Raw genomic sequence first — 24,581 nt, 5'->3', positions numbered from 1 at the left:
TAGCCAAAAGAGATACGCTCAGTCAGTGAAATGTTGTCAATGTCTTCTTTCGGAGTCCCGGATACATGGACTCGACAGTGAGGGTCGAGCTGTTTGGAGCGTTCGGCTTTCCTCGACCCTTCCCGTGTTTTTATGAACACCGTCGAAAAAATCGAGCTGGATGGAGAGACCGGAGGGCTTGCATGAAACGAAGCTATTCAGCTCCTCGTGGCCCGCTGGCTCAGGCCGACGAAGAAGTCACCCGCTGCCTGGGAATCGAAAGGACTCGCTCCGGCATCTTTTCGACTCATCCCGTCCGCTTATACACAAATGGGTCGAGGAAAAAGAAGCAGTTTCTCTTGACTCAACTCTCCCTCATCGTGTCTATGAATAGAATACCTTAGACGAGTTGCCTGAGGGTTCTTGGTCGCCGCTCTGACTTCCTTTCAGTTTGTAGGTTGTTATTATTGTTGCTCTTGTGGTTTGGTAAGCATCTTGAAGCTTCGAGGAAGAGTAAGGGAGTAGGCTGCGTGAAGATTTTTGTACACAAACCTACTATTGTTTGCTGTTCTGGTCAATCCGAGGCCTAGAGTGCGTACGTTGGCAGGCCCTTCTTACTCTCTGTTGGACACGCCCTTAAAGGAAGAGTATTTTTCTGCAACAAAACCGATGTGTTTGGTGTTTTGGGGAGAGTGGGAGCAAAGTAGCGAGCGATGAGAAAACGTTGACAAGGGTCAGCGATGCCGAACGAGAGCGAACCAGGACACATGCCGAAAGGCTCCGCGAGGTAAACATGTTTAGCTAAGTGTGTTTAGGTATTCTGTGGTTTCTGGTAAATTGTCTATAATCTTTAATTCCAGTGTCTTCATTTGTAACCAAATCTCACCGTCAATAGAATAAGAAGAGATTCCCTAGCACCTGAGGAGCCATTGAGTATTTCATCGCTGGAGAGAGAATGCTACCGAGCGGTCAGGCAAAAGCTGTGGCCACAACGGTGTGTAAATATAATACAGTCCCACCGTTTCCTACTCATTGTTAACGCGTATGGTTTTGAGGTAGCATCACAAAATTCCTTATCGTTCTATCTACATATCGTAAGCGAATGGAACGAGCTACGCCACGAGATTGTAGCGATGGATGACCCGTCTGACTTCCAATCTGCCCTGCGCAAATTTCTGAATGTGTAAAGTTCCGACTGATACTTCTTGTGTGCCCTGTTGTATCTTGTTTGCCAGTGCAGCGTTGATGATTGGCTGCCATGTGTACTTCTTGGCATTGGAATGTACTGCGGGTGTGAAATGCGCTGTGTGGTAACTCCCTGTAGCTTCTTCTTCTTCTTCTTCTTCTTCTTCTTCTTCTTCTTCTTCTTCTTTTCTGCTTTTTTCTTCTTTTTTTACTAATGTATCTTTCGCCCAGTTGTGTCTGTTCGCTCAGTGCGGTCTTTTTTACTCGTGTTGACGTATGCCTTGTATGGATAGTATCCCCCCCTATGTAATGCCCCTCGGGGCTTTAGGGAAATCAAATAAATAAATCCCCATAGCAATGGGGCTTCATATCACCGTCTCCGTACCGTCATAAGGAAATGCGGAGCGGTTTCGTTAGCGTTAGGATTACGGTACGTCATACCCAAAATTCCACAAACCGGAACAAATAATTAAAATGGGGCGTACTAGCTTGCTCTAAACATTTTCTAGACTTTTCACTACGAATTCAACTACTGTTCATTAGTCGTTGTAATTTAATAAGTGATGAAATAACCTTTCCACACCGCGGTAACCATGTAAGTGTTGACCTTTCGGTATGTAGCTCCTTATTATAAGGCCCGGAAAACCCCCTGAGTTCCCAACCAGTCCGATCGGATAAAATCGAGCCTTGTAAAGCGAAGAGGTTGGAATTAGAGATGCGAACTCATAGTCAAGTTTGGGGCAACGATATTGTCGCTACGATCAATAATATATTACAAATAATTTCTTTACGTGACTTGCCATCGTAAATAGATTTGTAAATTTCAATATCTTTATAGGCACCCTATTGGCTGGTACATGTACCTTTCTTGGTGTTCAACGAAAAATGTGCGCGTAGTTATTTATCAGAAATTATTCGCACTAACCTGCCCATAAATCTACAAAGAGCTATATTTTCAAAAAGTATTATCACTGATGCTTAGCAAAGTCAGGCGTTGTATTTTGAGGCACATACCATTCAACGCACGAGAGAGTATTAGGTATTGCAGGCACAAGCAGGAAAAAAGTACCGAAGCTGAGAAATGCGTAGGCATACCAAGTTCACTGAAGAGTAGTAAAATATATAATTTATACATACCACCGTATCCAACACCGATTCCGGCACCCGCCGATCCAGCGGCGCTCCCTCTTGCTCCCGGCCGTCTAGCATTCGACCTCCCGGAACCACTGATTCCCGATGGCTCTTCATCGTCAGATACGCCATGGCCACCTCCTGACAATCTTGAGCCTCCGCCAACTCCAATACCACCAGCACTTGCTGCACCGCCAACGATGCCTGTGGTACCTCCAAGGAGGCTTCCTCCCAGTGCACTGCCCCTTCCATCAACTCCAAGCGATCCTCCTACTGCTCCTCCACGTGCTCCCGCAGAAGCTCCTGCACCGTAACACTCCTTTTAGGCAGTTTACGCGGTCTAATATGGAATCACACGTATTGCTCAGGGATGAATCTTTAGGGAGCTACGAAGAAAATGGTTGTACTGGACTATTTTTTGAAGGCTGATACCGAAAAAGGAGTCCTGAATGCCCTGGAATTATTCTGTGGATTTTTTTCTGTACTGGCTTACCCAGAAGTTAGCTTCGTTGCAATAAGAAGGGTGAGGCCACGAACCTGCATAGCTGCCACCAGAGGAGCTTCCAGATGATCCGGCACTGGATGCAGCATCTGCTAAAGCTGTACCCCGCCTTCCAGACGAACGGCGGCCGCCTGTCCTTGAACTGCTCGAATAGCTTCCGTCCTCGTCATCATCCTCAGAGTCGGTTGATGTCCCCAGGTGGCCGCCTCGGGAGGCTCCTGAGGACCTTCCTCCTCCTACACCGGAAGTACCACGGGTTCCACCTCCGCCTCGTGATAGTCCCCCACCAACACCGGCTGCAGCCCAACCGTAGAGAGTAAATTATATATGAAAAGCAATAAAACGCACCCAATTACTAGTATTACTGGTGAATATGCGTGGTTCTATATTCTTTTTATTTTGCAAGAATGAAGTTCGGATACTAATTTTGGAGTATTACACGCAGAAGCTGCTCTAGCATCGTACTAAAGGCCTGAGGAACAATTTTACGACCTGGTGACATTTACGTACTCCGAGAAATACAATTCGACAACGAAAAGGTGCTTAAATGGCTGCTGTTTTTTCGTTTATTTCATCTGCAGCAGACCGGTATTCGTCCCACCTTCGCGGCTTTCTTCAGCTCAATAAACAGCTGTAATTAGGGGAACGACATAACGTAAGAGCTATGGCGCAAACCAGTACACTTACGGAGAAATGATACACGATCACAAAAATATGAACCGAAACACACAAGGAGCGCTATTTCTTTCTATGTAAGTCAAATTAACGTGCGGCTAATTACAGTAACAAAATTGGGAAATGTTTCTTTCCGGATATACCAAAAGCGTGTCGTGATATAACCTTTTATGAACAGTATATTTCAATTTCGCGTGTTTTGGTTCATATTTTCATGTTCTCATTCCTTTATCCATGACTGTACATGGCACCGCTGTGTTTGTTTTAACTAACGTGCAGTAAAGTTTTGTTCTCCTCCCCCAAGGTTGATTCCCTGAAACAGCCGCCAACAAAGGTTCAGACCAGAGGTCTGCAGGAGCGGCCAGAGATCCGCTGTGCCGCCAGAAGCTGACGTCGAGGAGTCGAAGGGAGCGATTTTTCGATGGTCTCCGATAGGTCAGATTCTTGCGTTTCAAAGGCAACACGAGTCATCGGCTATGCCAAGTGACTTTCTTCGCAAGATCCATCACTTGGGTCCATTCTCGTTAGCACGCACGAACTCGGTACCTTCAACTACACCGAGAGTTTCTAATAAAATACCCCAATTTATGTATATGATGTTATATCCTGCGGTAAATATTCTGTGGTCATAAAAACCTTCAAGTTATACCGCAGCCTACAAAAGCCTTCGTCTCCTTGCTGTTGGAGACCACTACAATCACACCGTCAGGGGTCTCCCATGGCCACCAATCACGGCACAGCGCACCCACAGTAGCTAATATAAAAGCCTAGGATGAACCCTTGCTGGCTGATCTTGCAACGAATCAACCTCGGCGGATAAGAACGAAGAAACCTTCACTGGTATCTTGCCCAAAAATGTTTTGAGGTTTCTCGTGGAACAATACAAACTATCGCGATTTGCAATAAACTTAATATGCTTATCAGTAGAACCCCCCAAAATATGAATTTTTCATTTCTTTGGGCTTTCTTTCCAAAATGGTGATAACCAGCAGTACAGACAAATTATCGCTGCTAGGTGATGCGAATTCCAAACCTGAAATTGTAAATCTGGTGAATTCTTACCCATTTCCTTGAAGCAATCAGCCATCATCACAAAAAATGTTGTGAGTTATCACAAAAGTCATGCTAGTTGCGTTTCCCAAGATAGCATTTGGCGGATCACAGTATGGGTTTAAGTAGTGAAAGAAACTGCTCGGTAGAATACGACGCGTTTCTATTGAGAAGCACAGAAAATTCCCTGACTATATGAAACAGCTTTGCAGAACCGCAAGAATTTGTGAATTTATGGGGCATACGTTATCGCAAATCTTAGCAGACGCTACGTCACGGAGCTGCGAAACCAGCTCCGAGTGTTCCTCCAAAGGGAGACGAACCTGTTGACGACAGCCCGCCGCCCAAACCAGCACCAGCTCCTGCGCCTGCAGCACCTCCGAGGCCGCCTGGACCACCGATGCCGAAGATTCCATCACCGCCGTAACCACCACGGCCTCCTGCACCGCACGAGCATAAAGGGGGATATGTGCTCTTGTTATGAGTTGCTTCCTTTGGATGGGAAAGCATTATTTAGCTTGTTAGCTTCAAAACGAGACTATGGGACAAAGTGATGTCCCAGAAAACGAAGCCTTTAGGAAACCAAAAAAAGAAACATGTGAAGGGATGCTCTGTAGTACGTGAATTTCTCAGAGATTTCCCTAAATAAACAGTAATTGGGTAAGCAAGAAAGTCAGACCTGGAACACAAGAAAGTCGGCAATACAACCCTCAGTCTCCCGAATGCGTCATGAGCACGCACTCTACAACACCACCACAGCTCAGTGAGTCTGGGTGAATAAATGTAGACCTACTAAATGAGTTGTTGAATTTGAGTTAAATACTTACGTTACAAATCTGCGCTCAAGAAAAAAGTGAGTAATTGTCCGTGTGCTAACTTCAGAGTTAAATATTTGGAGGGTAGGAAGTACGCTCCTGGTAATCGTTGTCTTAGACGGTCGATGCGAACACGGTTGTGTGCTGAGTCATAGTAACAATGATGAGAAACAGACGCCAATGGAGGAAAAGGACGATAGTAACAGTAACGGGACGTGTTCCGCAACCGTACACTAATGATTTTACAATGACGGCATCATCAACAGTCATTAGGTGTTCCCGTACGCTTTAAATGTTCTGTGATCTAGCAGTAGCAGCAGTTGATAGCCTGAAAGATGATGACTCAGTTCTAGGTTTTCTAGACATGAAAGGATGGATGGGCAAAGCAGAAAACGCCAGAAAAAATTAAAATAGGCTTTTAAAGGCGACTTACCTAATTTTAGAGCGCTGCTCTTAAGAGCCCGCTGCTATGGTTTCGCGTCAGTGCCTGCCTCGGTGTGACTGAGTGAACGAAGAGGACATCAACGATAGAGGGAGAAAAAAAGCGGATGCGGAAGTATTGCGAAAGTGTGAGGGGGAAGGTGGTATGCCGAGGCCGCTTCTGAGACGTGCCCCGCGTCGGTGACGCGCTTCGAGATCCGCGCTGCGTTCGCGTAGGATGCGATCAGTTCATCAGCGGCAGAAGCGAAATAAGCCACCCTAGCAGCGGTTCAGCACCGCCGTTGCCAGAATACATACGTGCGCACCACCGAAGCAGCAGATATTCTCGCCGCTGAACTGTGAGAACACTGGAGTTCACGCTGAGCACAGATTTCGCATTAGAAATGTCGTAATCACCAGCCAAATCTTTTTGGCTTTTTTCGGGTGATGCATCAACTGGACCGACCAGGGTATCATGTTTGCTCTTGGAATCGTTATTGCAGAGTTGAATTAATTTTGCCGAAAGAAGGAAACTTTTGTACACGCACCACTTACGCTCACAAATAATAACTACAAAGGTGAACTTTTTGGTGCTCCTTTGTGCTTTCTATATTTTATTGCCGCACATCAGCTCACGCAATTTGAAAATGGTCTTAAATGATTTAGTCCTAAATGATTTACCTTAAAATATCTTCTTCGGAAAAGGGAACGGTTACAGGGGTGCGATACAGGAAATACCCGTAATTGGAAGGCAAATCATGGAGCGCGTATTTGTTGCTCTGCACAACATTCTTTGGTTTTGTAAATGCTAGTTATTTATTTATGAGGGTCCCCACGGGTCGCTGAAAAAATCGTTCGTGGTATTTTTCAACCCGACTTGATTTTATAATGACAAGCTTTAATACCAGTATTTAAAGGTATTATTCTGTATCTTTACTTATGTAAATGGTGGCTTTAACACCTTGCTTTCTAATAGCAACCACACACGAGCTCAATCGCAAAAATATAAATGTGTTGTATATTTTTGAATATTAGCCCTTATTAGGTTAAGATCTACCGAACTGAAATATAATACCACGCACTGCAGGGAGTTTTATTTATGTAGTTATGCATGCGGTCAATCCCTCCTGGATTTTTTACAGGAGCCGGCATTGTCAAAAACACATATAAACAGTTTTTTTTCTCAATTCTTAACGAAGAAGCATAAAGAAGGTTGACACGAGGAACAGAGTTTTCAGCAAGAAAGAATTTATGCAATACAATAACTGGCAAAAAAAGATAAACGACTAAGAAAATATAGCTGTTGCAGAAAAAGGTACCCAAATCACACACATTTGCGCACATAAATAGCACAACATGGCTATTACACTTTTTAAACGAAAATAAAATTTGAAAAGTAACTTTAAAAAAAAAGTCAAGTTTAATTTGGACTGATTGTTCAGAAACAAATCCTATATAACCATCATTCTGAAAGCGTATCGCTTTAGGCCTTACGTTACAATTTTTTTTAGGTACATTGGTTAAGTGACAACATTTTCCCCTTGAAAAAGTTCACCCAGCCGAAAAGTTTCAACCGGTAACCTGCAGAGCTTCAAAAAGATTGCGACACAAAATTTCTTGTCATTGCGCATGCTCTTCAAGATTGATTATAAATGGCCCGTCAAAAAATTAATGCTGAGTAAACCAAATTCCAACATAAAACTAAAATAGTTAGCAAATGAAACTATTTTTCACGGAGCCAACAACACTTGAAGATTAATGGTTTTCCGTTAGTCCACAAAATGCGTGATGTCTTACAAGCAGTCAGCAGCCCTTCAGTGGCTAGGGTTTAGTGACAACCCACTGAGTTTTGGTAATTTGACAAACCTCCGTAAGTTCCTCCAATTCCACCTGCGGCGGAAGACGAGCCCGCTGAAGAAGCACCATAGCCTCCACCAGCCGCGTGGCCACGTGAACCACTGATAGAGAGTCCTCCGTTGCCGTCGTAGCCTGTGTTGCCTCCTACACTGTATGCACCTGAAAAGATTACACATGCGATGGTTACAAGCCGTGACATTTATTTCCTAACCATTAGTAAGTGAGTAGGTCGTAAGTAGGTTGACTAGGAAGAGTGTTCCAAGGGAACGAGAATATGACACTAGCGCGTGGAGCAACTGCCTGGCTTGTGTTTTACTCACAACAGAATGTTGCGTATTCGAGGATGCCGGGTGCGTAAAAGCACTCATTTTTTTGACCAGTGCTACATTATTATTTTTGATTTCTACACCGGGAATTCCAAAAAACGTTTGTGATTTCTCTTCCCCGGTTGTATTTTATAGTACATGCCGTAAAACCAATGCAGCAAATATCATTTGGTTTTGAATTGTTTAGGAGTGTGATAATTATCTTTCCTCCTGATATCGCTGAAACACGTGATCATTCCAAAGAAAATAGGTTAGTGAGCTAGGTACCCCTCGCTTTGTTTAGGCTGGCATCCGGGATAACTAACTTGAAGCAATGTATATTCTGTAGGTTTTGCACAACTTGGCGCAAATTTGAAAGTATACTTACTGAGCTTTTCAGCAACAAAACTTAAATTGTTCATTCTCGCGACTTTCCCATCTGACCAAATCTTATAATGTTTAGAAATTCAGAGGTCACCCGCCGCTGTGGCTCAGTGGCTTAGGCGCTGCGCTGCTGAACACGAGGTCGCGGGTTCGATTCCCGGCCGCGGTGGCCACTCTTCTGATGGAGGCTAAAAGCGAAAACGTCCGTGTGTACGAGATTTAGGCGCAAGTTTAAGATCCTCCGGTTGTCAAAATTAATCCGGAACCCTGCACTACGGCGCGCCTCATCTGCTGCGTTGCGTCGGCGCGTTAAACCTACAATCAATCATCAATCAGTAATTCAGAAATCAAGGCAGGTATGCCAACTGCTGCTTCAGGAAGAAGATGCAGCTTAAAAGTTTATATGATGCAATTTTACTGCTTCAAAGGAAACAGCAAATGCAACAGTTTTCTTAAGCCCTTGCTAGCGTAAAATATTTTACCTGTTTTAAAAAACACCCTCCGAATATAGACGGGCGTGGCTAAAGCACAAATAGAAAGTATCGCGTTCCCCAGTAGGTTGGTCCGCTTTATCTGCATTCCGTGTCGTGAGAGCAGATCCGCAGTTTTTATCAGAGCATGCACGGCGACCGCAATTTTGCAATTTTTGAAATTTATCCATACACCCAATTAAGTAAACACCGGGGCTAGAAGGCCCGCGAAGTGGAAGTCCTATGCATAATTTAAGACATCCATGGAAGTTTATATTTTCCAAAATCTCGGCACATAGGCGTTTTCGTTTTACAACTCCAACAGATAAACCTCCATCGCGGCCTGGATTAAACCACATTTTTGTGCACAGCAGCAGGACGTCTTAGAAATGAGCCACCGCTACTAGCGCCCCTGAATTTTTATATAATTCGTTCATGCAAAGAGAATGATATACGGTCACCACAACTTTCACACAAGCTCATATACTTTGTTGAATATGTGATGATAGCCTTCTTTCCATTAGAATACAGTAATATCTCGTTTCCTCGAACTCGTATATTTCGAAAAATTGTCAAAGTCGAAATTTGCCGCGGCTATACCTCCCATATATTTGTTGCACTTTATTTCTAAGTATTTTTGGGCCAAACTGCAGATATTTCTAAATCTTGACTGAGAGTGGAAAGAAAGTTTACGCCGCGGACCGTTTGACAAGGCTCGCGCGATGCTGCCGCACCTAAGTCTCTCGATTTTTTCTCATTTAGCCACGCCTTCTACAAAGGCGATGTTTTCCACGAGCGCGAGGTCTGAGCCTAGAGGCATATCAACTTCGTCACGCCACTCTGTGGCACGTCATGCAACAGTAGATACACGCGCAGAGGTACAGTTTAGGGCGAAGACGAGGGCGACGACGATGAACCTCCTTGAGAGGTACCGACATCAGCCGAAACGATTTTGCTGCGCTTGCTGGGAAATTAGGTTCAGTGCAGCGGCGGGGAAGATCGGCTCATACAGTGCGTCAAGGAGCTAGAGGACACCTTGCAAGACACGAGTGCGACCGCAAAGCAGACCAGCATTATGCAATTATTTTCTGCTAAGTAAAATTGCAGTGCCAGAAAACCTAGCCCGCAAACGCCTCTTGCATGTTTTGTTCTCTTCAAAACCTAACGAAACACAAGATTGGAAGCTGCTGTTGAAGAGCTGGTAAGTAGTAGCGCCTTTTTTTGCAAGAAACGTGATATTTTATGGCAATTCGCCCAACTTTGCTTATCTCAAAATCCGGTTATCTCGAAATGTTTATCTGTTTTTACCTCTTCGAATAAACGAGGAATTACTTTACTTTGCTTGCTCTACCAGCTGAGGATGGAAATACTCGCGAACATTTTTATAAAAGCGGATCATAAATACGCAGTGAGATGCCTTCAGTCGTACGAAATGAATATTATATACTCTGATACCGAGAAATTCCACATGTAGCAATTACTCCGAGTGGTACAACTAAGCCTGTGTTTTATTTCTTTTGAGTTGTACACGTAAAAAAAACTGCCGACAACATATAAATAAAACTCCTGCCTGTTTCTTTTGTTCTAGTTCTTTTGTGGCACTGTCCTTTACGAAACGAAAGCATGTCCTATTTCCGCACCATTTGCAGTTATTTCAATCCCTGATAATTTGGCTACGCTGAAAAATGAAGGGGTTTTAGTGCCGTGAGATATTGTTCGCCATTTTCTCTTTCAGCCATGTTTTTTCTTCGCTTCTTGATGCCCGTGCGTTTGTACTACCTACCACATTATTTTACACGCGTTCGTGGGGATTTAGACGTGTGGCTTGTTGAAATTAAGGGAAGTTCAGAACACTGTAGCCAGCTGGCAGTGCTCGTTCTAAAATTTGTAAGCGACACTAACCAACATTCATGAAGCGTTCTTTTTGTTATTTTCTGCAAGATTGAAAAGCAGCTTACAATTACTAGGAATTAAATTTTTAAACTTAGTGTAAGGAGCTCCGTGAATCTAAGATCATTTCAATCATTCGATTGATTGATGGCTTGGTTGTAGGGTTTAACTCGCCGACGCAACGCAGACTATGAGGCGCGCCGTAGTGGAGAGCTCCGGATTAATTTCGACAACATGGGGATCTTTCACGCGTGCCGAAATCTCGTAAACAAGGGCGTTTTTGCACCCGCCGCGGTGGCTCAGTGGCTAAGGTGTTGCGGGGCTGAGCGCGAGGACGCGGGTTCGGTTCCCGACCGTGGGGGCCGCTTTTTAGAATCAGGCGAAAAGTAAGAACTCCCGTGTGTTCGATATTTCGGCGCACGTTAATGACTCCCAGTTGACCAAATACCTCTGGAGCCCTCCACTACGGCGCGCCTCATCGCCTGCGTCGTGATGTCGTGTTAAAGCCCACAATCAATCAGTCGGGCGTTTATTCCTTTCCCCTAAATCAGAAAATGGGTCGCCGCGGCGCGATTGAACAGGCAACCTCGGGCTCACCAGCGCAACGCCTTAGCCAGTGATCTACCGCGGCGGGTAACTCTATCATTCGAGCCTAGGCGTTAAACAAACAATAAAGAAACCAAAGGCGTCATTCTACTACGATATCATTGAGATATAGGAGCATATTTTTAAATCACGGCAACGTGTGACAACATTTAGGTGGTTGCAAATAGTGGTGGAATCATTTTTCACGTCGGAGAGGTACAGCATTTAAGCTACCGGCTTTGTTCCTAGTTTGTTTCTAAGCATGTAGAGGATGATCAAAATTCCGAAAAAAAACTGTACTGGATTCTTCCTAAAGTCCGCTACTATGTTAGTTTGACATTGAGAGTGAGAGAGAGAAACTTTATTGCGTGTCCGGCAGAGTGAATTAGGCCGTGGGGGTCGGCCCCGATCACGGGCGGGTCGAGCCCGTAATGGTTTGCGCCACCGCAGGTCCTTCCCGCTGTCGGGTCAGGGCTTCCTCCACCTGCCGGACGGCCTGGAGTTGTGTGTTGTAGTCTGAGGAGGTGATGGCTTCACGCACTTTTGGTGGCAATTCTTGTGCTTCAGAGTGTGTTTGTAGGTGAGTGCAATCGTTGAGGATGTGCGCTGTCGTAGCGGGGGCAGTCTTGCAGATGATGCAACGGTCGGTGTTGTATAGCGTTGGGCAGATGTATTTGGCGAGCACGGGTGTCAGGATTGAGTCCGTCTGTAGCTGGCGGTATAGCACGCCTTCGCGGCGCGTTAGTTGCGGGTGTGGGGCTGGGAGTCGCTGCCTGTTGTGGCGGTACCATCTTAGGATGTCTCCGTACGTCTCCAGTGGTACTGGTTCGCTCTCTTCGACGCGGTACGTAAGTCCTCGCGGTGCGCGGTCAGCCTCCTCGTTCCGGTTACGGATCCACCCCTCCGGGTCGAGCGGTCCCACGTGTGCAGGATACCAACTGATAAAGATCGGGTGCTGGCGGGTTTGACCCGTCCTGTGGAGGAAGCGGGCCGTACTGGTGCTTGTTGTGTTGTTCGCAAAGCGGAGGATCGCTGTTCGTGAGTCGCTGAGTATCGTTCTACATAGAGGGTCGGTCGCGGCGAGGGCGATCGCGAGCTCTTCTGCGTGATGCGAGTCCGTGGCCTTGAAGCTGCCGGCCGTGCGGATTGTTCCATCGGATGCTGCGATTGCGACTGCCGTGTAGTAGTTGGGCCGGGCGCGGTCTTCCGCCGCGTCGACGTAGTATGCGGTGTTATCCGCGGCGTACGTGGAGGCTAGCGATCGGGCTCTAGCCAGCCGGCGTTCTGGATGGTGTTCCGGGTTCGTATTCTTGGGAAGTGGGCGGACTCGGAGGAGTCTGAGCATGGGTTCGGATAGGGTGGTCGTGCCCTCGGCGGGCTGGTTGCGGGGCCTGATATTCACTTGTTGCAGGACGTGTCGTCCAGAGCGCGTGGTCGACAGCCGGGCTATCTGGGACGTGTTTTGGGCTTCTGCTATTTCTGCCAGAGTGTTGTGGATGCCGAGGTCGAGAAGCCGGTCTGTGCGTGAGTGCTGGTATTGGCCGATCGCTGTTCGGTAGGCTTTGCGTTTTGCCGCGTCAATTTTCTCACGCTCGGCCTTGCTCCAGTTGTGGTACGGGGCTATGTAGGCGACGTGGCTGATAGCGAAAGACTGCAGGAGTCTCAGTACATGTGCTTCTTTCATGCCGGCGTGTCTCGATGAGACCCGGCGGATCAGCTGCGTGGCCGCGGTGATCTTGGTGAGGAGCTTGTTGACTGTGAATCCGTTGCGTCTGTGCGCTTCGATGTGCATGCCGAGGACGCGGATTTTAGGGACTTGGGGTATGCTTCCGCCGTCGCGTGTATGTAGTGCTATGTTGGCTGCGGCGTTGCCATCTTTCCGGTTTGGTCCTGGTGGTAGGATAAGCAGCTCAGACTTCGCAGGAGAGCACTTGAGTCTTGTGCCCTCGAGGCTGAACTCGACCGCCTCTATTGCTTGCTGAAGTGCATTTTCGGTCTGACCATCGCTGCCGCCTCTTGTCCAAATGGTGATGTCATCGGCATATATGGTGTGCCGGATGTCGGGAACAGTGTGCAGGGCCGTGGCTACCCGTGTCATGACCAAGTTGAACAAGAGCGGCGAGATAACCGAGCCTTGGGGAGTGCCTTCAGAGCCGAGGGTCTTGGGGGCGAGCTCGATGTCGCCGGCGTGGATGGTAACGGTGCGTTCTGTTAGGAAGTCCTTTATGTAGGCGAATGCTCGCGTTCCCTTGTGGAGTGCCGATACTTGCTCCAGGATGGCCTTGTGGTGTATCTTGTCGAATGCGCTTTGGAGATCTAGGCCCAGCACAGCGCAGGTGTCCCGGCACCCCTGCGGGCGATCCAAAATGTCTCGCTTCAGGAGGAGCATGGCGTCTTGTGTACTCAGCTTTTCCCGGAATCCGATTATGGTGTGGGGGTAGAGCTCGTTGTCCTCTAGGTATCTCTTCCATCGGTTCATCAGCACGTGCTCGAGTACTTTGCCGACGCATGACGTGAGCGAGACTGGTCGGAGGTTGTCGGTGTGTGGGGGCTTGCTGGGCTTGGGTATGAGGACTGTTTTCGCTGTCTTCCAGGCCTTAGGTAAGGTGCCTGCGCGCCAGCAGGCATTGTAGTGCTTGGCGAGGGCTGGGATTGTCGTGTCCGGCAGGTTGCGGAGTTCCTTGTTTGTGACGCAGTCTGGGCCGGCTGCAGAGCTGCAGTTGAGCGTTTGTAATACGGATCTGATTTCCCATTCCCCGATGTCGGCGTCGAGTTGGGGGTTGTCCGCACCGGTGTAGTCAGGGAGTGGGGTCCGTGGCGTGGACGGCAGGTATCTGGCGTAAAGGCTTTTACGCAACTTGGCCTCACCCTGATCTTTGATTGCTTTGTGCAGTGTTCTGTGGAGCGAGTGTCGCTGCGTCCCCTTGCTCTTGGACTCGTCTAGTAGGTGGCGTAAGAGGTTCCAGGTGCGGCCTTTGTGTAGCTGCCCGTCCGCCTGTTGGCACACTGCATTCCACTGCTGGCGTGAGAGGGCGGCGCTGTGGCGGTCGATGGCGATGTTGAGTAGGGCGATGCGTTTGCGTAGCTTACGGTTGTGCTTCTGGGCCCTCCATCGCCGTTGCAGGGACTGCTTTGCCCCGAGCATGTGTGCGAGGTGACTGTCGACTTGGGGGAGGTGTTCGTCGGTTTCGATCGACGTGGTTGCGCCCTTCCTCGCTTCGATGATTCTCTGGGTCCACGTTTCGATGTCGTTCTCTGCCGTGTCTTCCTCGCCGTATTCTTCGAGCTTGGCTGTGAACTCGCTCCATTCCGTGACGGCGTGTGTGTTCTGAGGAGCGTAGGGGCGGCGCCCCCTGTAGCGGAGCGGCACCAGAATTTCTAGGATGCAGTGGTCGCTGCCCAGTGTTTCCTCAGTGTTGCGCCATTGTGCGGGTGGGAGGTTGGGCGTCGGCTTATGGAAGGTGAGGTCTGGGTTGGTGTCCCTCTGCGCCGACGTTGCGATTCATGTGCACGCCGTGGGGTCGTTGAGCAGGTAGAAGCCAGCGTCTGTTGCCTCGTCGAGGAGCTGCCGGCCTTTAGTGGTTGTCTTGGGGTATCCCCAGTTCTGATGCTGGGCGTTGAAGTCTCCGCATAGGAGCGCCGCGTCGGTTTGGGCTAGCTGGCAGGTCTTGTGGATGAGTGTTCGGAATTTCTGCTGGTAGTGTTTGGGGTTGCTGTATACGTTGACCAGGTAGACGCTCTCCTTCTTCTTCTTTCCGATGATCACCTCCACAACGCAGTGTTCGATGGCGCAGTTGGGAAGGGCGGCGTGGTCAACGTATGTGAGGCCTTTCCGCACGAGGGTGCGGAAAGGCACGAGCCTTTCCACACGAGCCCGCACCGCATGAGCATGGAGCCGTATTTGACGTAGTTCGGCACCTTTGGGCCCGCAAATAGCACGACTACCGTGGTGGTGTTTCCGATCCGGTGTGCCTCGAGCGCCATCGGGTTGGCGGGGTTGAGCACATTGTCCTGAATGTCCGAGTCCGTGTCTTCGATGGCGATTTCGCGAATAACACCCTTTACAGTGCCGTGCGGGGCCGAGCGGTATGCGTGTGTCTCGAAACGGCTTCCGCCAATTTGAAGACTGCGGACTTGAGCGTATTTCGCGGCGCGTGTCTCGCTGGGGGTGCTGACTACTATGATGTTCTGCGCGACATTCGTGGAGATGGTGTCTTCGCGGGTGCTTTCTCTGGGAGTTCCGGCCGCTGTGAGCACTGCCGACATGATGATGTTGGCTTCAATTCGGGCAATGTTAAGGCCGCCCCTCGGCCGCATGACGATCTTAATGTCTTCCTTGGGCATAATTCCTGGCATTCGTGCGGCTCGGGTAATGCGGGCTGATACTCGTTGAGCAAAGGTTGCGTCTCTGGCGGGGGACTTCGCGGGTGCGGAATTACAAGGCTCGGGTAGTGGTGGGGCCGAGAGGCGTTGTCTTACTTGTTTACCGGTGATTTTCCATCCTTCGGTGTCTCGCGGGGAAAGGGCGTCGCCTTCCACTGCGATGACGGTGCGACCGAATCGTCGGGCGATGTCAAAGGCCGGTGACATCGAGGCCTCGTGCGACGTGGCAGGAGGGTCCGTGGGCACTGGCACGCCGAGATCCATATCTTCGGTGGGATTATCCAAAACAGCGGCGGAAATATCCGGGCGATGGTCTTCCTTGGGTCCGGCGGGTGCATCCTCGGCCATCTCGAGCGAGGCGAGCGAGCGCGCCTCGCCGGGGCTGGTTGTAACAGCCGGGAGCCGCCGCACGTGCGGCCACGTATTGAGCCGAGGCGCGGCTGTTCGGTTAGGCGTAGCGCAGCTTCCTCGTTGGCGAGAAGAAAGTTCGCAGAAATCGTCTGAAAATCACTCACTATCCGGGTAAACGTGGTACCAGTCGATGCCTGGCACACTCCCGCACACGGTGGTGACAAAATCGCTGCGATCCGAAGTGATTATTTCGGCAAAATCGGGCATATCACCGGGAGCCGATGTGAACACGTCTGCTCCCTGCGGCGATCGCAGCGCCCCTCAGTTTGACATTGAAAATTTTCCGTCTGCTATTGTGTTAGTTTGACATTATAAATTTCAGGGCATTCATTGGGTGCTTACGCAGTGGCGTTTTTTGCTATTCGTTAGGTAATTATTAGAAAACATAATACTCACCGGAGCGAGATGAACTGCCCGTCGTTGCGCCTCCAAGGCCTCCGCCGAAAGTCGCACCTACTGCTCGGCTGCCAGAGTAACTTCCAGCGCCACTCATGCCACCGATGCCAAGGCGACCTTCGCTTCCTCCACCGAGGCCTGCTCCATAAAGACCGCCGCCGTATCCGCCGCCTATGGAGCCACCCCATGACCTGCTCCCGCTAGCTGAGTTAGAGCCCCATCCTCCATATGGACTCGCACCACCAAAACCTCTGCCAGCCGACGAGCTGCCCCACGAGCCACTGCCCGAGCCGCCGGATCCCCATATGCCATCCCAGAAGTGGTCGTGACGGCCTCTTCTAGAGCTTGAGTCTCCCCAAAAGTCGTCATTCCAGAATGAATCACGGAAGAAGTTGTCACCCCTATATCCTGGAACGAAAAAAAAGCAAAAAAAAAAGATTTCAGCTAGGCGTCAATATTTAGAGGGTCGCGTTGGAGACTCTTAACACGCGAATGCGTTTAGTCCACGCATTTGACTTTTTCCAAAACCGACGGACAGAACTGTTTCAAAATAAAAGATAATGAGCGCAGCTGCAAACTCGAATATTTTTGCGTGCCAGCATGGCTACACGGGTAGGCACGGAGCTTAAGAGCTTCCAGCTTGACAGGCGTTCACCGCTTCCAATTAAAGACGGTGTAATGGCCACATCTGCATCAGGATACGACCAAACCTCACCAGACGGTAACGTTACACAACCATCAATGCCAAATCAGGTACAACAAAAAGCCAAAACGAAACACTTGAATGTTATCTATAAACAACATCGGGCGCTTTAGATGTTCGTTTTGTCAAGTTAACCTACGACGTGCTCGACTCATTTGGTTCCGAGCATTTATTATTTTCGCAGAGCAGCCTTCTGCGACAAAAAAAAGTCATTCATCCTGAAAACTGAGTTTTACGTGTTTATAGTTTCTGCACGTTGACCTATGTCGACTGCCGGTCCCTGGACCTGGGGGACTGCCCAGCATTAAGGGCTATTCTCCCGCGTCCCGCAAGAGATACGAAAATCCTTAAAGGTGTCCCTCCTTATGTGAAGGTTTCTCTTTGGGTCAACAAGTACAATCCCCGTTTTGCGATTAATCGGGGAGGTGACAACGTCATGCCTTACTCCTTGGGGAGCGTGCATCACCACAATTGGCGAGGGACGCATTGGATTGGTCTTAGAATGCACAGACCCTTAAGTCCGCGCCGAAAGTCAGAGAGCAAATGGCCCCCATTTAGCCCCGTTGTTGTTACACGAGTCATAGAAAAACGCGGGGGTAGGCTGCAAAAGGGGAATAATCGCAGCGGCTGAGCACACTGGTAGCTGCCAGCTGCCGGGAAGGTTGGACCCATCTTTGATTGTCGGCGACATTGCTAGACGTAGATATACACGTGTGCGGGTTCACACAGTGTCGCGGGACCTTCACATTGCAAATAATCTCTCCAAAAGTTATAAAATCAATTATTGCAGCGGATTTATTGCGCACCCATGTTTCCTCCTCGTCCGCTTTTCCCCCAGTTACTGTGTCCCGCATTTTGATAGCACTAACGTGGTCACCATATGTTTGTAGATGGCTTACTGACAATTTATTCCGCAAGTGCACTTCTTTACGGAAGCGAGCACGATGTTGGAAAACTCCTAGTCACTGCATGGTGTATTAATTTCGGAGGTAGATAATTTCATAATATCCATGAAGTAGGGGCGCCCAGTAATCGAAATAAGTGCAGCTATTTAGGGGAAATTAAGACGAAGGAATGTTGAATCAAGGTATAGCTTAATTGGAATCCGTATACGCCAGTTCAGTAGATAACAAAGGTTAGATAAAAAAAGATTTATTTTTTTATTGGAATTCCCTTCTCAAGTTCCCAGAAAGACCAGAAGGTTGGAAAACAAGTCACCCTAAAAGCCAAGATTTCAATTCTGCCAACGCAGTATACTGTTCTCCGATGCAGGTATTTGTTCAATAATCCAGATAATGCCAAAAGCGGGAAAACAACCATCGTCGCCCCATACACTTATCCGTATTGCGTGGATGATGTCACACATCCTGTGTACTGGAACTGGATTTTCTTGACTCATACATCCATTTTTAAAGGCGAATCCCATTAGAGGCTCGGGCTGTCGGCGTCTCATGTTGACGTGACCGTAGTTTTGTGTAGTCACGGCACTGAAACACCGGGACACTCGTTTACGGCTCGCGGTAGAACGTAATGCGTACTATAAAAACACCGGGACACCTGTTTACGCCTTGCACTGAAACGCTTCGTAACGCGTACTAAAAGAACACCGGGACACTCGTTTACGCCGCGCGCTAGAACGTAACGCGTACTAAAAAAACACAGGGCCACTTGTTTACGCCTTGCGCTGGAACGCTTCGTAACGCGTACTAAAAAAAATACACCGGGGCACTCGTTTACGCCTGGCGGTAGAGCAGTTCGTGCTTTAAAGGCACGAGCCTTTCATAGCAAAGCTCTATACCCTACCTCCACCCCCCCCCGCCACGCTTTCCTCTCCGTTGCCAAAAATGCCAAGGCCCCAAGAATACTTTTACACTGCATTCTTCGCCCCTCCTTTGGTTTCACGTTAGTGGAGATGGCCAAAGATTTGTTTCAAAGGGTAGTAGGCCATAAATATAAACTAAAATAGTCTGTCAAATCCTCCCCTCCTGTAAAAGAAGTGTTTATTTTAACGTCGAAGTTTAGGCTAGATGATGTTTTTGAATAAACTTCGTACGCATCAAAGCTAAAAATAGTGTTTCACCTTTCCGATCGGTGAGCTATTTTTCTCTTGTGTACAAGTGCAGGCAGCTGACTCAGGCTCATATAAAAGAGTGCTGAGCTTTTCCTCTAGCGTCAGCACGTGTACATAGGAGGGTAAGCTTCAAGTGTTACAAAAATCGAGAAGAATCGGCTTAGGCGTCTATTCAAATTTTTCCCTGCCCGTGCCACCCCATTTTAGTCAGATTGCTTGCGCCTCAGCAAACTTCCTTTCCATTTTGCAATACACACGAGGACGGCAATGAAGACAGCTTCTCAAAGGCAGCAAAAAAGTCACTTCAGAGTGCACGCAACATTGCTGCATAAAGTCAAAGTGATGCCAGCGCCACGTTTCTGATAATAACCTCACAATTAGTAGCAAGAAAAAAGGTTTCTTCCGAGTTTTTCACATGCTCAATATTGTTTGGTTTGTTGATTGTTTATTTTAATATGCCATTAATCTCAGAGAAAACGGCCAGTTTTCTTGAATAACAGGTTTTGCTACCAAGTTTCGTACGCGGCCATGCCCACTTCACCCTTCAGAACATCTAATTAAACTCCGTTGTAGTCTATCTACCGCGTGGCCCACACACTAAAAAGCAGCCTGCGAGTCTACCTCCAACTTTTCCTTTGGCCAGTTAAGTATTCTTCTACATTTTCGTATGTGTCAGCACCACATAGACCCCTTGACCCCGCTTGGCATTCTTCGTAATCAATGGGTACTCACTGTGCTCCACGGAGAAAATAAGCTTGCCGCACATTATTCCAATGATAATTTTCTTCCGAAAACTTTTAAAGGAATAGCCAGTAAGGGAATTTGCACAGTCACCATTTCTGATAACCTGAACAAATGATTGCTCGCCATAACGAAACATAACACCCTAGAAAAATCATTGTCGTTCACTCAGAACAAGATGTTAAATGACAATTTAGCATTGCGTAGTACATCAGCGTTTCTTTACGCGAACGAAGGTTACCATTGCTGCTCGTTCAATACAAAGTAAAACGACGTTATTTAAAATAGTTGGTTGTTCTGAGCACCATGGCCACATCTTATAAAAACGAAAAGAGGTATTTCTTTCACGTCTATAATTATAGATTTCTAATCTGTTTTAGTTTTTGTTCCACAGCACAGACTGCTTTGTTTTTTAAAAATAAATAAATAAAATTGTCGGTTCGCTCCCTTATTGCCCTTTAGTTTTTCGTCGCGAAAAACACCACGTCACGCACAGTGATGAGGGGCCGCCTACAAGGTCAGTCATTAAATGCATTTCCATCCAAAAAAGTGGATGGAAATGAAACAATTTGGGCGATTTATTTGCAAGAATGGGGGCTGACAGCCGGACACGTCACTCAATCGATTGCTCAAGTAATTTCGGATTTAGAGAACTAATCTGCCATACGTAGAAAAACCGGACCGAGAAAAGGGAATTGTCCCTGCTCTCTCGCGCAATCCTTCATAGGGAATTAAAGGGAACAACAAAATTCTGAACCGAAATTGAAGCTGAAATTAATATCACCAGCAATCTTAGTAAAAAAACCTGCTATTGTGTTGAATTCAAATGTTATGGGTTTAACTGGGCGAAGATACACCTAGGGTACTAGGGGCACGGTAGTGTAAGGCTCCGGATTAACTTTGACCGCCTGGGGATCTTTAGCGTGCGCGTAAATGGCAACACGCGGGCGTTTTCGCTTTTTGGTTCCCATTAAAAAGCAGCCACCGCCATTGTAATTAATGCTGCGTCCTTGGGATAAGCAGGAAAACGCCCTAGTCACTTAGACACCGCGGCGGGGGCCTACTAGTGTTTCATATCTACGTGTCTCAGCTTTTCGCGCCGCATGTGCAAGCAAAAAGTTTCCGATTGCACTTCATTAACATTTACATGTGTCCGACGTACTTGGCGTTGTGACCAAACGTTTCAAAAATCTTCACCGAAACAGCTCTTTAAAATTCAAGATTCCAAACATTGCAAATCGCTGAACGGGAAAGTGAATGAACAGCATGATACCTGTATTCACGCTTTTACAATTTATGCGTGATTAAGAAAGTGGTGCTTTCTGGAGTAGTATATTTGCACCCACAGCGCTGTAATGTGCTCATTGAGGAAGACTTATTTTTGCCCTTTAGTATTTCTTGAACTGTTTTACAGATAAATGCACGTTTTCTAAAACAGCTCCAGAACCAATGTGCACTTTATCTACCTTTGGACAGCACCCACTATAACTTGGAACGTTTAAACGAAATCCGCAGATATTACTCACATTAAGTGGCTTGCAAGCTTTCACCTTTAAAGTGCGTTTATTTGATATCGGAATAGTTAATTTACTTCAAACCTTCCATACAAACGCGCTTTAAAAAATTACGAGAGAACAGCGGTATTCACGTTTTTACAAGATTTTGATAAACAATGTGAGAGACGTAATTGAACTATCTGTACTAAATGCCCTAGTCGCTCCACACTAATGGCAGGAGCCTTAGCCATGCAGTGGCCTTAAATATGGTTACAATTGTCCTGATAACACGGTAAGACTTTCGCACTACATCTGGCTAAAGCAGGTAGGTAATTTAGTTTTGAATGCAGCCCGCAAATAGACATTGACGGAGACACACAACGTGACACGTCGGTCGTCTCAAGCTCCGGCAAGGAAGGCCAGCTGAAATAACTGTCCAAATAAAAGTTTCTGTGCACGTTTCGTAAAAGTAATCATGACGGCACTTACATTTCTTTAAGAGAATGTAACTTGTGCCAAGTTTATTTGAAAATTACGAAAGCACATACATTGCCAAGCGCACATCGCTACAGCCGCATAGTCTGGCGTTATCATTTTACCATTGTTTTCAGTTTATTCCCCGTTATATCCGCATTGAGGGCTTGTACATCACATGTTTCAACAACAAATTATAGTTTTTTTCTTTGCGCAGGAAAGTTTACCATTACAATTACCACCATGAGCCAGTTTGTATCCCCTGAGCGACGAGGGCCACCTAGGAAGATTTCCGGAGACTTGTGTGTTGTGTTTTTGTGTCCACTCCATACCAATGAGCTTTCTTAGTTCTCACTCTATCGAAGCCGTGGTCTGCCCCTCCGTAGTTTACCACCCCTTGGTAACCATTTTCTTAAGCATTTAGGTACCCGATGTCTTTCTTCGCCCCGTATACCAAAGCACGTTAAATATAGTTGGAATTCGCAAATTCTGCTGCCGGACGTTTCACTGCGCGGGGCAGCCGTTTTAACCAAATACGATGGAGCGTGTTGGAAGCGAAACAGAACCAGCGTAGTACCTCTTTCCGGGAAACAAGTTTCTAAGTCATGGGGAAAGACAGGTATCCTGGCATGCATAGTGTAAAATTTATTCTTATAAGGCAACGGCAAAGCTTTTTATTGCTCTTTGCAACCCTCTAAACTCTCACAGTTTCTGTCGAACAAAAGCACTTGCAAAAATGTTTTCACGGGTCAATGTGTTGAGATTGGCAGTTCCTGCCGACACCATTTACTGCTGTTAAACATTATAGTTTTACAACAAAGCTTTCTACCTCTACCAGGTAACGGTTCCTTCGCGGCGTGCGGGACAAGAAACTCCTAACGCTGCTGAAGAGGGGGAAGGCGGTTTTCACTTATGGTGCACAGTGTAGATAGCGCGGTGAACTAGCGCCATTACCCAGCGTTCCCTGGGCGCCAGCGGGCGCGACGGCGGGGACGATTCCGTCGGTTCCGCGCCTCATTTAGCTACTGTAGTTCTGGGCCTGTTTCGGTGCAACTTCGCGGGCATTGCGCGATTCCTTCGCACGGCTTGATTAACTTGTTCGGCAGAACGTCCTGGGTAACCAGCACCCAACAGATTTAAGTGGTTGTACAGCATAGATGTGCCAAGGATAACTTTGCAGGCATACAAAACAAAAAGTAGAGATCACGTACAGACAGCTAGCCGCTATAGAAACGCTACCTTTTGTGCACCGCTTCCCAAGCATGTGACTCCATGTTCTAAATCCATGAGTACCAATTCGGTTGTGTTTTAATAGTTATTGCAAAAGGTGAAAGGAGCAACTGGTTCGGATAAATAGCCATTATAAAAGTTCCCTCATATTTCTCGCAATTCTCAAACGTGCTAAACTAACTAGGCTAAATCGGTATAAATTGGAGTCACTTAGCACACATGCTGAATAGTTTCAGTGTCTGCGCTTGTGTCACGCGGTGGCGTAGCCCCGAGCTAGCACATCAGGATGCCTAGGCTCCGCTGTTTCACCCTTCGAAGGACCCTCCTCTCGGTTTTCTTTCTGCCGACCCACGGCTGTGTTTCAGCGACGGCGTCCGCCACTCTTGCCCGTCCGTGGCCGATGCTGTTGCGTTCGGGACGCTACCCCCGCGAATTTCAGGTAACGGCTGCCCGAATGTCTTGTTTCGCTCTTTTTGTAGCCACGTGTGTGAATTCAAGTGACGTCGCATGGGCAATTGTTGTGGGTGTTGTTTAAAGCTTTGCTTTGCAACCACCTTCACAGCGTAGATTGGAGCCAATTTTTTAAAGATAGATTTATTTTGATAAAAATAATGTTGTTCTAAACCGAAGAGGGCATTGAATTTTTATTCCACCAGCTTTGTTGCGTGCGCCTCGAAGTTTTCATCATGACGTGAAGTCTGCTTTACAAAACCCTTCTGGCTACTTCTGCCTAAGTTGAGCTTCTTAAAAAAACGAAAGCATGAACCTATTTTTTTGTTCATATGGAATAAAGTTCTTTGCAGGATTCGTGATTATCTGGACTTCAGGTATCTAATCACAACATTCTAAAATTTGTTTCATTGTATTCATACAATTTTGTACCTTAAACACAATTTTCTGCACACCGAGTTACTTATATGATAGCACTTCTTTATAAATTATTATGCAGGCTTGTAGGACATATTAATCCGGAAAAATATCTGTCAGTACTTACCATATGCCTGCGTGGCCAAGGCCAAGAGCAGGAAGGAAGCGGTGAGGCGACAGAAGGCGGCCATTTTTTTCAGACCCGGCCTTGCACGCACAGAACGGAGGTACCGAGTGAGGGCGAAGCTGCTCATCACGGGTTTTTGTTACAGCGTTTGAATCAATCTTGTCACGTCACTCCAAATAATGCGGTGCAACGGTACATCTCAAGATGCTCGGAGATCCTTCAAGGTGACCTACTGCCTGCGTTTTCTCGAAATATGTTCTTATTTCTTCGCTGTAAAAATTGGGAGGCAAAATCCTTTCAATGCGACAGGAATAAAAAAGAAACAAAGATGACAGTTAGACGAACGGGTCCAGAGCAGCCGCAGTTGACGTGCTCATATAGAACAATGGTTTTATAAAAGCGCCGTGCTTAAGCATAAAAAATCCCGAGCATGG

General features: G+C 47.3%; 1 protein-coding gene across 2 annotated transcripts in view; it reads right to left on the bottom strand.

Annotated features, from left to right (window-relative positions):
• LOC144160522 (uncharacterized) overlaps nt 1-24,299 on the bottom strand; it is a 54,443-nt gene extending 30,144 nt beyond the window's left edge. For both annotated transcript variants that reach the window (XM_077691791.1, XM_077691792.1), the window contains exons 1-6: nt 24,148-24,299; nt 16,439-16,846; nt 7,624-7,773; nt 4,846-4,962; nt 2,833-3,093; nt 2,302-2,598 (exon numbers count right to left, since the gene is read on the bottom strand). In XM_077691791.1, the coding sequence (XP_077547917.1) occupies nt 2,302-2,598; nt 2,833-3,093; nt 4,846-4,962; nt 7,624-7,773; nt 16,439-16,846; nt 24,148-24,274 (1,360 nt within the window). In that variant the 5' untranslated portion in view covers nt 24,275-24,299. The remainder of the gene's footprint in view (nt 1-2,301; nt 2,599-2,832; nt 3,094-4,845; nt 4,963-7,623; nt 7,774-16,438; nt 16,847-24,147) is intronic.
• Between the last annotated feature and the right edge of the window lie 282 nt (nt 24,300-24,581).

This window comes from Haemaphysalis longicornis, unplaced genomic scaffold, assembly GCF_048455015.1.
Source record: "Haemaphysalis longicornis isolate Haplotype H1 unplaced genomic scaffold, Haemaphysalis longicornis Haplotype H1 scaffold_101, whole genome shotgun sequence".
NCBI classification, from domain to species: Eukaryota; Metazoa; Arthropoda; class Arachnida; order Ixodida; family Ixodidae; genus Haemaphysalis; species Haemaphysalis longicornis.
The sequence above is the reverse complement of the archived record's forward strand: the minus strand, read 5'-3'. Positions and strand labels throughout refer to the sequence as shown.